The sequence below is a fragment of the Halictus rubicundus genome, chromosome 9 (genome assembly GCF_050948215.1).
Source record: "Halictus rubicundus isolate RS-2024b chromosome 9, iyHalRubi1_principal, whole genome shotgun sequence".
Classification (NCBI taxonomy): domain Eukaryota; kingdom Metazoa; phylum Arthropoda; class Insecta; order Hymenoptera; family Halictidae; genus Halictus; species Halictus rubicundus.
Window position 1 is genome coordinate 16,728,591 of NC_135157.1, and position 16,842 is coordinate 16,745,432.

The window sequence follows — 16,842 nt, forward strand, 5'->3', positions numbered from 1 at the left end:
TTTTAAATTTAGTAAGTTTTTACGACAGCCGCGATTTGTTCGGAGCAACGAACTGCGATTAAGTTTTATTTTGAACGTGGCGAAGCCAGCGCAGAAACGATTCGAATGATTCGATAATAAAATCTAATACTCGTATACTCCTGTATACGAGTATATGCCAACTATACTTGTGCGTTCCAAAGGATCTACAGGTGCCGCAAGGATCTGGCGAACAGATGTATCTTCGATGGTGACTAATAAAATTTCATTTGCAAATGTGTTTATTTTATTGTGCGTTGGCTGGAGAACCTTTCGAATTCGCTATTGCCAAACTGAACAAAATTGTCTTTTCGGCTGAGCACAGCACGAGCGCGGCACGCGGGCCATTTCGAACACTATTTTTAGTGAGTTCGGATTTTCTGATTGATCTTGAATCACCGGAGCGTCGAAGCACGTGCGCGCGTCTCATCGGTCGACCGGCGTGTTACCGGGCGAAAATAGATCGAAAATATATCGCGGGAGAGCGCAGCTCGCGATCGCGCCGAGTCGAACTTTCCTCGAGGTCTCGAAAGGGGGAGGAATATCGATGACCGATCCCGAACACGAAATTCCGTGACGCTGGTCCGCAGCGTTTCCCGGAAAGCGACCGCACGGAAAAGGAAAATCTGCTGTCGCTTTTCCCATTGACTCGGCCGCTCGAGAAATATTCCAACACCTGGCTGAAATCCGCGGCTGCGCGGAGGTAACGGCGTGCCGTGCGGCCCTCGTGATACTTACCGAGAGCGAGGGTGCGAATTAAACTTTGGCCCAGTATCCAATCAACCCTTAGTCGAGCCGATCGGACGAAACGATCGCTCGATGGAACTAGCAATGCTTTGTACGCTCCTGCTCGTCCGATTCTCTATACGCAACTGGAAGATCCCGGCTCGCAGTCTGTTGCACAGTGAACATTTGAGAATGTGTTGTCGTGTGTTGATAGAAGTTTGAAGAAGGCATATATATAGTGTTACGCGATCAAAACGCTCGAGAGCTCTAAGCGTTGTTTACCCATGAGACCGTGTGCCGTCGGTGTCCCGTTTCGATAGATGGAATGGAAACAGGTATCACAACAGGTCTTCCGATCTAGGAAAGAAAGAAAAACGAAAACTCCGTGGGAGAAAGTTCGGCCGGGTCGTTCGAACCGTGGATTCGAGGAAAACGCGATTCGTCGCGCGTCGAATAGCCATTAAAGTGTCACGGTCACGATATTAGGCGACAAATTTACGGATCGTGGTCGGGCCGACGTCGACCTCGTTTAAAATTAAACCGAACCCGGTCGGTACACGACACAGGAACAACCGATCCGCTTCGAAAGCGAAGAAGCGGCGAGAAAACAGTGGAACACGGAGCCAAACCGCGTTTCCCCGAGGTTATTATCTCGCCTTTGAAATGTGTCAATGACACGGGGCCGTCGCACGTGATTATCAACGAGACACGATTAACATTCCTGATGGACTCGCGTGCGTGTCGCCCGCGTCGATGACCTTCACCGGTTTCGCGCGCGCCGGTGTTCCCTTATGAATTTTCATTAATCCCGGCGATTGTATTTGGAAAGTACGACTCATAACACGCCTCCTAATAACACCCTTACGAAAGTTGCCCGGCTCCGCGACGCGATAATGGCAGACGGCTTATCGTTCTCGGAATTTATAGTGGTCCGAGGCGGTCCTGCCTCCTTTCGTGAACGGCCGGCGTATTTTTTCTTCGCCGGGCGCGACCCACGAGAAAGAATCTGCAAATATTTTGCACCGAATTCGACGGCCGTTTAGTCGCCGGTATATTTAAAGAGGGTTAGTTCGATCGAATCGAGTCGTGCCGCCCGCGCGGCGCTGCGCTTGCACGCCATTTCCGTTCGAAAATACCTGCATTTTCATTGTGGAGCCTCTTTCGATGTTTACCGATCGTCGTTCTCGATCCCGGTGCCTGCCAGTCGCAACAACCGCTCGGCGCAACGTAATCGGTTTTTATTCATGTCCGCGTACCTATTACGCTGCAACCGGGAAGATTTAATTAGATATTATGCAATCGCGATTACGCTAAAATCTGTCCGGGCGATTACGGGTTTTGCCCACTCGTGACAACTGCATTAGTATTTGATGGATTTAAATGTATCGATATTTTCAAGTTATTAGAATTATTAGAGGAGGAAACAAATTTCTGCGCTTAGGTAGTTTTCACTCTGCGCAAAGATCCGCAGTCTATTAATCGGATTTTAGCATCTCGCAGACGATCATCCGCAAGGTGACATATTTGGAGCTCGTGAAAAGCATTAACACAAGTCGGTTGAATCATTAACATGCGACCTAGATGCCCGTGGCGAAACGTCTAATTTACTACTGGCCGATATAAAAATTTCCAACTTTTAATCTCTCCCCGGTCGCGTATCCGTGTCGATCTCGTTTCCGTAATGACGTATTGTATTTACGGTGTCCTAAAAATAGAGAGAACTTGCCGGGGGGGCTTAATGTCTGGTTCACGAAAATTAGCCGCATCGATTGTGCCTAGATCGCGGATCTTTCTTCAAAATAAAAGTTGTCTCGCTTACCTGTTTATATCATAAATTCCGTTAAATCCGCTGTCTAAACCTATCGATATCGATATCGATATTTACCGAAAACACAGCTTTCCCCGAGCGTACTCCGCATCGAAAAAATACACAGGAGTTCGGCTAGCGTAGGATTAATCGCTTCCGTTGCACGTGAAATATCGTGTAACGAGGAAAATACGAAAAGTCCGCGATCGAGGCACGGCAGGCGATCCCGCGATCCTCCGGGCTAGAGACACACCGAGCGAGAAGTTTGAAAGATCGATAAACGGCAGGAGTCGAGTGCGGCATAATCGATGGATTCCCGTGCATCGGAGAATTCAAAATATTGGCTTAACGCCAGAGAGCCGAGAACGACAAGCCTCTCGGGCAAATGTAACGCCGCCAAAATAAGCACGCGGAATCGGCCCGACTCGGCCCGGCCCGGCCCGGTCCGAGCGCGAACCGGCGCAAAAGGACGACTCTCTGCGAAAGGTTACCGAGACCTCGGTTCACGCGCGCATCAACGGTTCGAGCACCGATTCGGGAATACCTATCGAAGTCACGGAATCCCGATTGCGGAAACCTACAAAATGAACCTAACGTGCCAGCCGAACGGCTCGGGCCGCGATAGCGAAACGTTCGTCTAGAAATAAGTCGCTTGTCAGCCTTTCCCCAACAGCTGTCCACCTGTGGGACGCTGGAAACCGGCGATTCTTGGCCAAAGCTTCGAAATCCACGCATGTCTCTTCTTTTAGACGATCCTGTCATTTTCTGCATACCTGAAATGCTAGACCCAAATCGCTTTGTCGTCGATAGTTGCCCGAAAGAAACAGAAAATCTTTCTGCGTCTTCATTTACCAACGTCTCGCTCGATACGTCATGACAATGAGTTAAATATAGGGATCCGTAGACAGAATCACGATCTCTTGACTGAAAACAATCGTTTTGCGAGCATATATCTGTTATTCGTATGGCACTCATATTCCTCTCTTCAGACGATCCTGTGATTAAACACAGGGGCTCGAAGACAGACTTATCAATTCTCAAGCGAAACCAATTGTTCTGCAACCATTCTTCTAGTCCATTGTCCACGAGCAAACCTAGCATCCTGGAAAAATTATTGAGTGAGATAAAAATCGAAATATTAAGATTTACGAAGCGGGAGAGTACTCTCCCAACTTTCTTTCGTTTATCACGCAAACATCCATTTATAAATGTGGACAAATAATTCTGTGTCCCATTTCTGGGAGACGCAGCACTCGAGGAGCGTTTCACGAATTTGAAAGTCGCTTTCTGGAGGATCAGGACGCCGAGTAGGGTCCTAAGCAGGGTGCGTTAATTACCGAATGGAAATTGATTGTGTTCCCAGTACTCGATGGAATCGGCGATGGCGAGGAGTCGCAGCAGCAGATTGACCAACCCGAGCGAGGCAAGCACGGGAAAATCTGCTCTGTCCAGCAGCGGGATCAAGTACGGTCTCGGAAACGGTCTGCTGGTCTCCTCTGTGCAGCGAGACGTTCTGCAAGTAAGCGGTTCTCGGCGTTCTCGGTATTTGCATGTCTGACAGGAGATCCGACCGCGTCATCGCCGCTTGATCAATTTACGCGACGTGTAGAAACTGTTTTACGCGCAGATCCGCCGCGGCTTCCCGATTTTTTCGAGCTTGCGGACGTCATTCGCGCGCTGTCGGAGCAGGAGACGAAAACGAAGACGGAGTGTCTAGAGCAGGAGGAAAATATCGGGAGAATATTTGCGCGGCGACGCACCTTCGCTCCGACACGTAGCTCTAACTGAACGAGAGCGAAAAAACTCGGGTCGACATATTTCCAGATTATTATCAATGAATCAGTGTTCGGTTGTAATATATACACCTAAACAGAAACAATTCGAAACAGTAGACGCTGGTGTAACGTTTCACTTTTATGTGGTGATTTGACTCACGCTGAAGTATACTGAACCGCAACTTTCAATATTCAAGATTATGAAAGATCGATAGAATAGTGAAAGATCTAACGGAAATGACTATAATACGTACACCAGTCCCTCACATTTACGCGGTGTATCCGTTCCACGTGGACTCGTTTTACGCGAATCAAAATTGCACGAATAAAGTCTGTCAGTAAGAAAGGAAAAATATTCGAAATAAAAGCTTTTCTCTTTCCCGGCGTTTCTGAACGTTTGCTAAACATTTCTGTAACGTTTCTCTCTCACCGTGCACTGAATAATATACCGTTGTCGAAGCCGACCGACTCTACCGTCTGAATGTTTAAATACAATACTTCTTTATCGGGGGCTTTTTCTTTGCGCAAGCACAGATATTTTTATCCTTATCTCAGACATCACTGACGCGTTTCAGTATCGCCGAACAAGCTACATTTAAAAATTCTAGGTAAATCCATTTTCTGGCCGCATAAATTAAGATTGCGCATGAAAATGACCGCGTAAACAATGTTGTAATTTGCTGTGTCAGACAAGTGTCGCATAAGTTTAGGGACCGGTAAATAAATTGTGCTTCTCAACAATATTCTGACAATCCGTTGAGGAGAACAGTTTCGAAAACACCAGGAGAGCCGATCACGTAATACTAAATCTTTCCGATCGCTTTTCGCTCGCTCCGTTGATTGTACACACGACAACAAGCGAAAAACGAGCACGAATGATCAGAAGTAAAAATAAATATGCTCGGCCGGAATCGCATAGATTAAACCGCTGTGCGGCGAGACGGTTAATTACGAAGGGAGTAAAAAACTTGTAATGGTGTCTCCGTTAGGCGGGAGGAGTGGTTGGTGGCCGGCGGCGTCGTTCGCGAATTGCTCGCGTATCGCTCGCGAACCAGCTTCGATAACGCAGGTACACGCGCAGACTAGCCGCCGAGCGAGCGAGCGACGCGAGGACTTAACCGACATATAAATAGCGTTTAGTTGAAACGGATGCGGTAGAACTCGCGTGCACGTCTTGCGAGGCGATCCGGAAGGCACGGCTCGCTTTCCAAGGAACTTCTCCTACTCCGTGGCAGCAGGCATCGGCCGATACTCGGTGTGCCCCCGTGCGATTCGCGACACCGAATCGCGACAAACCGACAGCCGACGCGCCAGTGATTTCCGAGAGTTTCCGCGGGAACGGTCGCGTTACAACCGCGCGCTTTCGCCCACTTTCCTCCGACATTTGGCTCGGCGATCTCCCCGTAAGTGTCTCCGCGGCTCGCCTCGTCTCTCCCCGTTCTTTCCGTAAAACGGATGCGCTCGCTCGCCTCTTCATCCCTTTTTCATCCCGCATTTGCCTGCCGATTTGTCAACGTTAATCCCCTCGTCCGTCTTCATCTGCAAGCAACCCTTCTCTCCCCAACAACCAGATTATTTGCACTTGTGCCGTAGAAAATAATAGTACGCTTTACACTTGCTAACGCATTTCCCTTTAATTACGAAATATTAAAAGTGAGTATGGTGCACGTTGCTTTCGAAAAATTACGAGATTACTTCGACAAAGAAATCTCGACAATTTCCGGTGAAGGCATCTGCAGAATTTCGAAATGAGAAATCGATCATTTGACAGAACATGCTTTCTGCCGGATTCAAGCTGCTTAGCTTTTCGTGAAGTATTTCTTTGAAAGTGTTTTGCATTCGCCAAAATAAATGTAACAGATTTTTCACTACTTTTGCTAGAATATATTTAGTTCGACGTGTTCTACAACACCGCTCCTGAAAAAAAGTTGGTTCTGCGCGTCGATTTATTATTCATGAGCCGACGAGAATAATCTGATTTTAATCTTGCCTCATCTTGCCGCAGTTTTTCTTCCTCCGGGTACAAGGTAGTTACAATCGTTTATCGTGGTATTTAGTTTTTTGCCATCGTGTTACTTTGACACCACGCGTCAGATCAAGGGATAGACGAGTATAAATGCGTGCTATCGTTTAACATCGAATCCCTGTATCGATACCTTAGCGGACGTGGTTGGGTATCGACACGAGGGTTAAAGGTCGTCAGCGAAACGGTACCGGAATATTGGTTTACCATGCACGTATGGTGATTCGAGCAGAAATCCCGGCGGATTCTGGACGATGGCTGGCAGGTAAACGGTCTCCAGGCGACCCGAGTAAAGTGCAACTCTCCGGTAAAGGGCAGTACCTGCACCGTGAACAACTACAGCATCGTCGCCTCTAGGGGAGAGCTAGCTCGAAATAACTGCGCAGCGAGAGAGACGCCGGCGCCGTGTATCGCGAACAAGAGGAACAACACGATCCTCGACGCATCCGCGTGCACCCGAGGCGCCGCCGTGCGCCGCGACGCCTTTTTCGAGCGAGAGTTCCCGAGGAAACAGCTCCCCGAAGACATCCTCAACTCGAGCAGCGTCGGCAAACTTGGACAACGAGCCATTCGGAAGTCGTTCTCCGTTCCCCTGAATCTCACCGAAGGTACTCGTGCTCTTCCACTTTTACTTCGAAATCAGATTAAGTCCTTTCGTTTCGCTATATTTCTACTTTTGGAGAATACTCGGACACGTTCCTTTCGTCTATCTTTTTAAACGATTTTCTAATGATCGACCAAATTGCTGTGTCAGTTCAAAACAACTCCTTTTTTAAATGCAAATTACGGTCGCTTCTCTTCCATTGCCGCAATTACTACAATTGTGCGAAAGAATTCTCTTGTTATCCCACCGAACAGATTGCAGCGTTTTGACGCGTTTCTTTTTTGGCGCTGTAACGAGGACTCGCGAACCACCTATTCGTCATTCCGAATTCGTTCTAAACTCAACGAAAGTTTGCAATCTCTCTTGGACCATTCGATTTCCACCACGTCCTCGATCGAAAACCGCGTTGCTAAATCTTTCGACCGGCTTCCGAATCGCACGTTTGTTAGCAGTCCCGTGTACTCGGAAAATTGGTTTCTTCGGCACTTTCCTTCTTCCGAAAATAAAAAAGCACTCGCTGCCAAAAATTAATATTCGCTCGTCTCGGGACGCTTCGAACTCGAAGAGCAGCCTGATGCCGAAGGAGAGCCAGTGAAAATAAGCGGCGGCTAAGATAACACTGCCGCGAGGATTGTTGCCCAACCTAACAGATATTTCGCATTGTAACGACGCTTCAGGTGTTGCGGGCCGAGAGAAACCTAGAAGGACAGCCGAGGACGGTATACTGAAGCGATCTTCCGGCTTGTTGGCGAATCTCACGCACTCGGTGAGCAGGATCGCAGAGTGGGGGGCAAAGGACGACTCGTCGAAGCAAGGGAAAGCCGACTCGCGCGTCTATCGTTCGGAGACCACCGGCGGTTCGAGCAAGTACTCGACCTTGAAGGGATACTTCTCGATCTTGAGCAACGTGACAGGCGATCACCGATCGAACCGACAACCTCTCGGACGATCGCCGAGCTGCCAGACGCTGCTGATCGAACGGAAGAAGAAGACCGGCAGCCGCGTCAAGAAATCGGTCTCGTTCAGCTCCGACACCAGCTTCCAGGAGAGACGAGCACCGTTCAGCAGGACTGCCGTTCACGAGGCCAAAGTCTACCACAAGGGTGTCCTGCAAGGTACGATCTTCATTTTCCATTCTCCATTTCCCAAGAATAGTGATTAGTTACACAGCTGGTTTCGGGAAACGCTAGGATTAGCGCGCGGCTCTTTGCGTCACTGTTTTCTTTGGAAATCCTTCAAGAGGACGAACTATACCTGCGCTCGACGTATGTACCGACAAACAGACTCGATATTGAGAAGCTATAAATCGAAATCGCGACTTGCGAAACCATCTCCTCGCATTGGGAAACGTTACGCGTTGAATAAGATGTATCTTCTTCGGACTTTGGCTTTAAAGAAAAAACGTAACTGCTCCTCGATTGCGGCACGAAGAGTCTCTTAAATTCAGAGGGAATTATGGTATTAGAAAAACTTGCTTTCGAAGTAGGTTACCTTTATCCCAAGCAGGGGTATGATTCAATGAAGATCGAGCACTCGGGACGGGATGTTCAAACGATTAACTGAAAGAATAATATAGAATGCTTTTCGAGTGAAAATTCTGTTTTATGATGACGTTGTTTTCGAACAGATCGCAACTCGCTCCAGAGCACGGCCAGAAAAGTGCCGCCGTCGAGGGAATCATCCTCCGAGGGCCGATCGGCCTTCCTGAGGGCTGCCAGAGATGCAGATGACCAGGCGCTCAATCGGATTGCAGCGCAGGTGCAGAGGTTTGGACTCGGGGACATGGACGTCAATGTGGTTGACAGCAGCGGCCGAGTGAGCGCTATTTATTTTGTTTCGCCGCATTCGCTGGACGCGAGAACGACCGTAGACTCCGACGATCGGAAACAGACGGCTCGGGAGAAGGAAGCGGTTCCGTGCTAAAGTTAGTCTCTCCCAAGCCGACCAACAGAGGCCCCTTGCTTCCTTCCGTGACAGCTTGATCATGACCGCCGCGGAAAGTGTAAATTTACACGGCAACAAGCACATCGATATCCTCCGCGGCGGGTTCCGTCCACCGTCGAGGTTGTCAAACCAAAAGCCGCTTCTCAATCTCCAAACATCCGTTCTCCACCGTAATACTAACAATTTTGCCGGTGATTTCACGCATTTAGATAGAACGAAAAAAAAAATGAGTACGGCAGCGAACAAACCTGCATCAAACCGTCTTCAATTTCTGTGGATGAAAAACACGTCGAAAGGGACGGCAATGATTAATTACTTTTCTGTATCGCTTATTCCTCCTGTATGCCGTCTTTTGATCGACGATTTGATCTTTCGATCGACGACCCATGAATATTCGCCCCGCGCGGAGCTTACCGAGAAGATTGAGAGCCTCTGCTCGAAGCATTCCGGGTCACGGTCTCCGATTCGGTCGAGCCGGGAATTAGGTGGATTATGTCTGTCGTTAACGAGCTGGCCGACTACAAACATCGATGGTAATCGGCGGTTTCCGCGAATCCGCGCGTCCCCTGCCAACTCGTCGAAAATTGGTACCGCGCCTCCGCGTCTCCGCGGAAAAAGGAAGGGGGAGGAAAGTTTGCAACCGGGCATCGATTCTGCTCGCGTCGATTTTTCGAGAGGAGCGGCCCTGTGGCGTACAAACGAGTCGTTAGAGCCCGAAAGAGATCGAACGATCCTCTTTTCGCGCACGCAATTGCGGGTCTGACGCGCGCGTACGAGCCTAATGGCGTCTGAACGACAGCGTCAACGTCAGTAACCACTTAAATAAATTGATCTATAACGCGGCCGAGCGTATTGTGCAACTTTCTAAAGCAAACAATGCGAGCCAGTCGCGGTCGTGGCACGGCGCTGGAACGAATCTTTTTCCACGACACGACCGCCGCGCGGTTTTTCCGTTGGAAAAACGGTTCCCGACGCGAGTGAAAAGCGCGTTATTCGACGGTTGACGTGGTCCAGCGAATGACTAGCTCCTTTGGAAACGCGGTTTACGTAATCGTTCCTAGCGATCCATCATTCAGGTTGTTTGTTTGCCATACCAGACCGCCATAAGCTACATGGCCGGGAACGGCGCGTCGGCGATGCTGGAGCTAGCTTTGACGTTCGAGGGGGTGGACCCGAATATTCCCGACAACGAGGGCAACACGCCGCTGCATTTCACCGCGCAAGCGGGTAAGCGGTTGCATTATACTCCAAAAAGAACAAGGGCGAACGAGTTTTACGCAAATTCCGTTACCGCGCCGAGTCTTTATCGTGCCTCGCGCGCGTCGCTCGCGGCTAGGAAAGAAAGGGGATCAGCTGTGATAAACGTTCGCGGAACGCGTCGTTTCGGTTGCGAAAGTGAACACTCTCCGGTGTTTCAATTACGTCTTTCGAGAAGGATCACCGCCTCCGTTCGCTCACTCTCTCTTTCCTCGCGGAGTCGAAAAAGTCCGGCCACGTGCTAAGCATAAATTCTGTAAACACGGCGCGCTTCTCGCGGTTTCTCGCCGCGTCGGCGGATAATATCGTCGAGTGCTCGCGGTAGGTGTGAGCGAACGTAACGACGAAATTTCACGCGCGCGGCCGCGATGCCGTAAGCGTAAGGATCCGAGCGCGTCACTATCGCCGAAAATAACCGGCGTACTTGGGTACTCGAAAGACGCGCGCGGTCCGCTCCGCTCCGCGCCGCTGTGACGCGCGTCCACGAACGTTCCAAGCCAAAACACACGATCCCCGAAGCGCGTTACGCGTTACCTGAAATAAGCGGCCACTCGAACTCCCGAAGGACACGCCGCGCGATCGTTCCCGATCTAAACGATTTCCCGTTCCCGATCCAGGCCAAGTCGAGTGCCTGAACATCCTGCTGCAGAGGTGTCCGGACATCGAGGTGGACGCCAGGAACGCTTCCGGCTTCACGCCACTGATGAAGGCCGCGCTCCAAGGACGAACCAAGTGCGCGAAGATTCTGCTGTTCGCCGGTGAGCAGCCTTTCCGATCTCGAACGAAGACTTTTGTGGGAAGCGATTTCGGTTCTTCGCAACTAGATTTATGACAAACATTCAGCTTTTGTTTCTTGCAATAGTCTATGCGTAACGGTTGATTTTTGTTGGAATTCTTCCGATTCGGAAAACCTCCTCGGTCTGTACAGGTGCGAATCCGACCCTGAGGGACCACGGAAGAGGACTAAGGGCGGAACAATGGGCGAGATTCTGCGGCAGGTACGTCTGCGCCGAGGTGATCGAGAGGTTCGCCAGGCATCGGCTCTTGGAAAAATCGACCTCCTGCAGGTGGGGCAGCGAGCCCGAATTGGCGGCGAAGGTGTTGCAAGGGAAGGTATGTCGAGGCTCGAGCGTGTTCTTCGAAAGGGGAATAACGAGTTGTATCGGCGCAGGTGATGCCCATCCCAACGACGCCGCTCTCGCCACCGTCTACCGGCCTCAAGTCGAAAATTAGGAAAGTATTTCGCACAACGTCAGGACCAGACCGGAATTTCTCGCTGGTCTCGCAGCTGACCAGCGCCGCGCTTTGCGTCAGCAGCCCCGCCTTACCTAAAGCCAGCGAAGTTCCTCCGGTGGTGAAAAGTTTGCTCCGGCCTCTCAGCGTCCCGCAGCTCAGGTATTTCTTCCTTGTTCCGTGGATTGGACACGGTGCAACAATCTGATTCTTAGCTGGTCTAAAGTTTACACGGTTTGTCTAGCTTTCGCTCCTTGCTGTTAGCTCTAATGTAGACGCTCGTACTTCTTAACAGTTCTAGTTCGGTGCTCGTTTGATTTTATTGCAATGTAACATCAGTACTACATTTACTGTATTTATATCTCTTTACATTTGTAATCCTTAACCGGTCACGTGCCGCCTGTAATGTCTCCTACATCTTTTATTTGCAAGATTTCTGGTAATATCTACTTTCTAAAATAAATCTGCATCTGCCAAAGCATCGTCAAGAGAAACGTGGACGTCTAAGTTCACTGTATGACAAATTCTGAGGGGTCTGTTCCTAAAAAGGTAAAGGCACCTGTCCGGTTAAGCGAAACCCCCTCTGTCATATATTATAATTGAGCTGTGGATTTTTTATGGAAAATAAAAATTGAAACCCATAGAATGTTAGTTCCTCCCTTAGTAATTTAAACTTTAATACTCAATTCTGCTGTAAACGCACAAAATCCGCAGTCCAATTATAATATTCGTCACCTAAAGAGAAGCTTATAACGCTAAACGACCCAGAGGGAGTATTTTTCGTCGACGCTATTCTTACTGCCTCCTTCGTTCCGTCTTTATGTCTAATTGCCTCTCACGCGTCAAAGGACCGTCCCGAATAACTAACTATCGTAACCGGTTGCGTCTGACGCTTTGCAGGGTAACACTGGTGTCGGCGCAAGATTTCATCGAGCAGTCGAAGGAGAAGTCCGGCTTCGCGGAGAAGATCGAGAGCGCGGTGGTAAAGCCGTCTCGATCGAAGAAGAAGAACAAATAAATCGCGCGCGCGGCACGACTTTGATGAACGTGCGCGCGGGGCTGGAAAATTAGTGTTCTTTCTCGTTCCGAGAACCTGCGAACGATCTTGGGAACTGCACTACCGGTGCAGGCGCGCGCACGGATCCCGTTTCTTTCCTCGAACGCGGTTTGTTTGAGCGTGGCCGTTACCACCGGTGTTGCACGCTGCTCCAGATTGTTTTCTCGATGGGAACGACACGCGGATAAGGGCGTAAGCGGTCGAGCTTATTTTTGGTTTACGATCTCGGTGGTCCGCAACCGCGGAACGTGTCGAAACTCAGGAACCAGTCCGGAGCCTTCTCGACTAAGGTCGCCCGTGACTCATCGCGAGCAACGAACAACGGGAGAGAAATAGACGGAATAGTTTCGGATACTGTTTGCGTCCGTCGAGAGAGGTCCGTCTCTCGTTTATCTAGCTGGAACCAATCCGCTCCGAACCGTGTTTACCTCGCGTCGCGTCGTCTGCGACGCCCCCGGTATTTTATACCAAAGCGGTGATCGCCGTAACAACTTTGAAATAAACGTCTTCGTATTAAACGGTCTGATTCTATTTCATCGGCACCGACGATGCTGACCCGACGGCCCGACGTTCTCGCTCTCCTCCTCACCCCGCGAGCCTACGGCTACGTTTGTAAGAAAAATATATATACATCCATATACATGTATATCGCTCTTCCGTTTCCCATCTCTATATTTACACTAACGAATTTGCCGCGCAACGAGACCGCGCGCGCCGTTCAAACGGGACGTAGTAACGAGGTAGAATGAGATCGCTTCGTCTCGGTGCGCGTATCTCGTTAATCGAGCTAAAAATACAGGGTGTCGCAGTCTTTTCTCGCGAAACTTTAACGGCACATTCACTACAGCAAAATGTTGTTCAAACGTGAGCTCTTACGTGCAGTGTAAAGAGAATTCATAAGAAAAATATGAAACGCTGATGGGTTGGAATTCTCTGCGTGATATCGATCAAGAAACCAACCCATTGTTTTATTGTCACTTAACCCCTTGTACTAAGTATCTTGTAGAATTTAGTAAATATGGATGTTGCTCGTTTCCTTCAAATCAAAATGAAATTGCGACATCAACGAGTAGTCTTGTTCATGGTAGCGGTGACATAAATCATAGAACAAGGAGTTTATTTAAGAGCCTGTGTGCGTAGACACTTTGCACGTCCTTCCTCATTTTCACTTATGGAATATGCCGGTAAAATTAGACGAGCAAAAAGGGGGGTACGGTCAAATGTTTAAACAAACGAGGGAAGGGAACGAGCCTTAGCTTCCGACTCATTCAACGATGGAGTCGTCGTCGCTCTTCCTGTTGCGGCGTTGTCTCCGGTTCTTGGCCTTCGAGAGGATTTCGTAGGCCTGCTGTATATCCATGAACTTCTCCTGAGCCTCTCGTCTCTCCTGCTCGGAGCCTTTTATCTTGTCGGGATGGTTGTCCCTGGAGAGAGCCCTCCAACGAGCCGTCACTTCCGATTGCGTGGCTGTCTGCGACAGACCCAGCACCTGCGAAACGATCGTGTCGATCACGGTTCGCCGAGACCGGAGTTTCAACGTTTCCGGGACCGTTTTCAACTTACTTTGTAGGCGTTTATTTCACCGCGAGGATCGGTGAGATCGATCAGCTGCGCCCACGTTGCCCAGAAACCCTGGTGCACCGCCTGGTTCCAGGTCGCCTCGAGACTAGCCTGGTAAAACGAACGATTTCGTGAAATTTCGAACGCGTTTCGGACCCGATTCGAGCCCGTCTCCACTCGGTGGAACTCACTTTGAGATCGAGCCATATAGGGGAGGTCAGGAAATGCCGGATCGCCTCGGACAGCTTGATCTCCTCGCCCTCGCTGTCGGTCACCACGGCGTTGAAATAGAAGTAGCTGGCTAGCAGGGACGCGTACAGGGCTGCGGCCAAGCTGAGATAGAGCAGCCTGCGGACCAGGCTCTTCTTCTTCTTCGGCTTCAGCCGCCATTCCTTGCTGAACGTGTCGAAGCTCAACGCGGAGGCCACGGTCATCAGGAACACCCACATGGTGTCGTCCCCGATGTACGGTAAGGTCGGGTAGAACAGGTATGCTGCGCCCAGAGCGAACCATATGGACCCTCGCTCTCTACCGATGTTCCCGATCGTCCAGACAGCTGAAAATCACGACGATACTGTCAATTGAATACTCCAGAATTAAACGAATTTTGCATAAAAGCGTAGGATTGCAAAATATGGGTACAAGATTTGATTCAGTTGATTTATCACATGATTTTTGATGCCTCGAATGCAAATGTTGCGAACGCAACCAGCTTAGGCGGATCGTTTCCCGGTGAAAATAAGGATTAACTCGGCTAAATACTTTGGAGACGTGCTATAACCAGAAAAGCAAAAATGCATGCTCCCATTCGGCGACCTTGCGAGTCTTATCGTGCAACCGGTCGGTGTATCAGCGCGCTATCGCCGCGACGGTAATTATACAGAAAAGCGCATACATGTCGTTTGTAATTTCGTACCGAGAGCAATGACGAAAGGTGTGAAGAGCAACAAGTGCCGGAAATTGATCCCATAGACCTCGTCTTCCGGTATAGCGCTGCGATAAATTCCAGCCCACAAGTATGCAACGCCGGTTCCTGCTGCGAATCGCACTGTCGAAAACGGAGGCTGGAACATCAAACGGGATTACTATACACGAACCTTTGCATCGGTGGTCTCCACATTGTACTGAAATTGTAGCCCGCAGGTTCCGCTGGTCGAAGTCAAAATTTCGGAAAAACTTCGAAGAAAATTACGCGTTTATTGAAAATTTTCGTGAAACTGGGTATAAGACGATAATAGAAATGAAATTATTGGATGACGTCACTGGGGTTGAGCTGTTGCTTCACTATCGAAATTGTGAGGATCTATTAAAAAATCCTTAGCCACGGTTAGCGATGTTAACCCATTTGCATCATTATACGCTCAATTTTCCTGGTCACTGTCACCGAAGCCGTAGGCATACGCTCAACTTCGTTGGTCACTATTCGTCAGCTAAAAATTAGAAATGGAGGGTGTTGTTGGAGATGAAAGTAGTAATTCTGATTTTTTCCAGTAATACCGAAATATGAGGTTCTTTTACTTGTTATTTTTGTACTTAAATATAAAAGAAAGTTTGGCGATAAAGGCGTTCTTTTCATATTTCCTTATGATGCAAATGGGTTAAGAAGGAGTTGACGCAATTCTCGATAGAAGAACCAAATTTTTGCTCGGTCCCGATCCTTGCAAACTCCGAGGCGCTTATAATTTCATGGATTTTTTGAGTCCGTAAAGTTCGGAGACCTCAGGTCGACTGCATCGTTTCCCAAGTACCTTGCGGTTGGTCCTGACTTTCTGCTTGAAGTCCTCGATGAACCTGGGATCGTCGTTCGCGTCGGCCACGTACCACGGGATCTTATAGATGTCTCGTAGCCAGCCGAAGCCGACGTAGCCGCCTAGGGTGCTGAAGTAGACGAACGCCTGCTTGTCCCGTCCCAGGTACACGTGGTGGGCTCCAACGAGGCCGCCGAACAGCCAGAGCACGTACGCCCAAAACACCGATTTCCGTTTCCGTTCCATCTTCTTGGCCCGCTCGTCGACGCGTCCATTCGTCAGGTTCGTCCTCGTCGGTTCCATCGGGACTCGATTCCCGGATCGACGCGCGCGTTCGGCACTCTAACGATCGAACGGCAAAGTGATTTAGGCGCTCCTCCTCGTCGTCACTCCGGTGACTGGAACGGCGTAACGATAACTGGTAATCGCGCATACGAAAACCTGCCCGGCGCCCTTGTCTCCTTTGTCAGGCGACACACATGCACGCGCGCCGATAGTCTCGAGTAGCATGTATCGTCAACCTGCACGACGTTTCTCGGTATTGTTTCGACACGCAGCGAGGAACATCTGCTTGCTTTGTGCGACTTTGAAAATTATGTTCTCGAGATCGCACGAGCCGCCGGGTCTGGAACGTGTCCTTGTTTGTCCGTGTCGCTTCGGGAACTACCGGAGCTGGTTCAGCCGCGCCGGTTCGGACTGTTAGTGGTTCAACGTTCTCTCAGGGGTAACGGTACCTGTGCAGGAGCGTACCTACGCAACCGTTTCGATCCGCGATCGCTTCCAGAGACGGGATCGGGTACTTCAATATCTCGGGAAAAGTCGATCTCCGAGTTCCCTTTCGCGAGCCTCGATTTCGACTTCGAAACACTTGCTCTTCAACGGCTCCGTTGCACTCGTTATACCTAGAAATAGTCTAATGTTAGGAGGAATTGAACCTTTCGCACAGGAAGGGCCCAGGGGAAATTCAGGTCATTGTACCTCGGAATATTGAGTAGCTACTGTACGACTCGGAAATGTTTCGCAGGAGGATACGAAAGCATGCTAAACTGAAACTTTTGTTAGTTAAAGTTAACGTTCCATCTTCTTTCCC

General features: G+C 49.6%; 2 protein-coding genes across 2 annotated transcripts; one reads left to right on the forward strand and one right to left on the reverse strand.

The window, feature by feature from the left end:
- Positions 1-760: 760 nt before the first annotated feature.
- Positions 761-12,962, forward strand: LOC143357295 (uncharacterized). The gene is made up of 10 exons (XM_076793686.1): positions 761-1,079; positions 3,915-4,070; positions 6,582-6,957; positions 7,631-8,068; positions 8,581-8,768; positions 9,995-10,124; positions 10,772-10,912; positions 11,083-11,267; positions 11,326-11,549; positions 12,288-12,962. The coding sequence occupies exons 1-10, from the start codon at positions 1,065-1,067 to the stop codon at positions 12,403-12,405; spliced, it is 1,971 nt and encodes a 656-aa protein (XP_076649801.1). The 5' UTR covers positions 761-1,064; the 3' UTR covers positions 12,406-12,962.
- On the reverse strand, positions 11,691-16,341 carry Wus (TM2 and DnaJ domain-containing protein wurst). The gene is made up of 5 exons (XM_076793689.1): positions 15,753-16,341; positions 14,921-15,068; positions 14,196-14,560; positions 14,008-14,115; positions 11,691-13,933 (listed from the first exon to the last, which is right to left on the reverse strand). The coding sequence occupies exons 1-5, from the start codon at positions 16,053-16,055 to the stop codon at positions 13,709-13,711; spliced, it is 1,149 nt and encodes a 382-aa protein (XP_076649804.1). The 5' UTR covers positions 16,056-16,341; the 3' UTR covers positions 11,691-13,708.
- Positions 16,342-16,842: the final 501 nt, after the last annotated feature.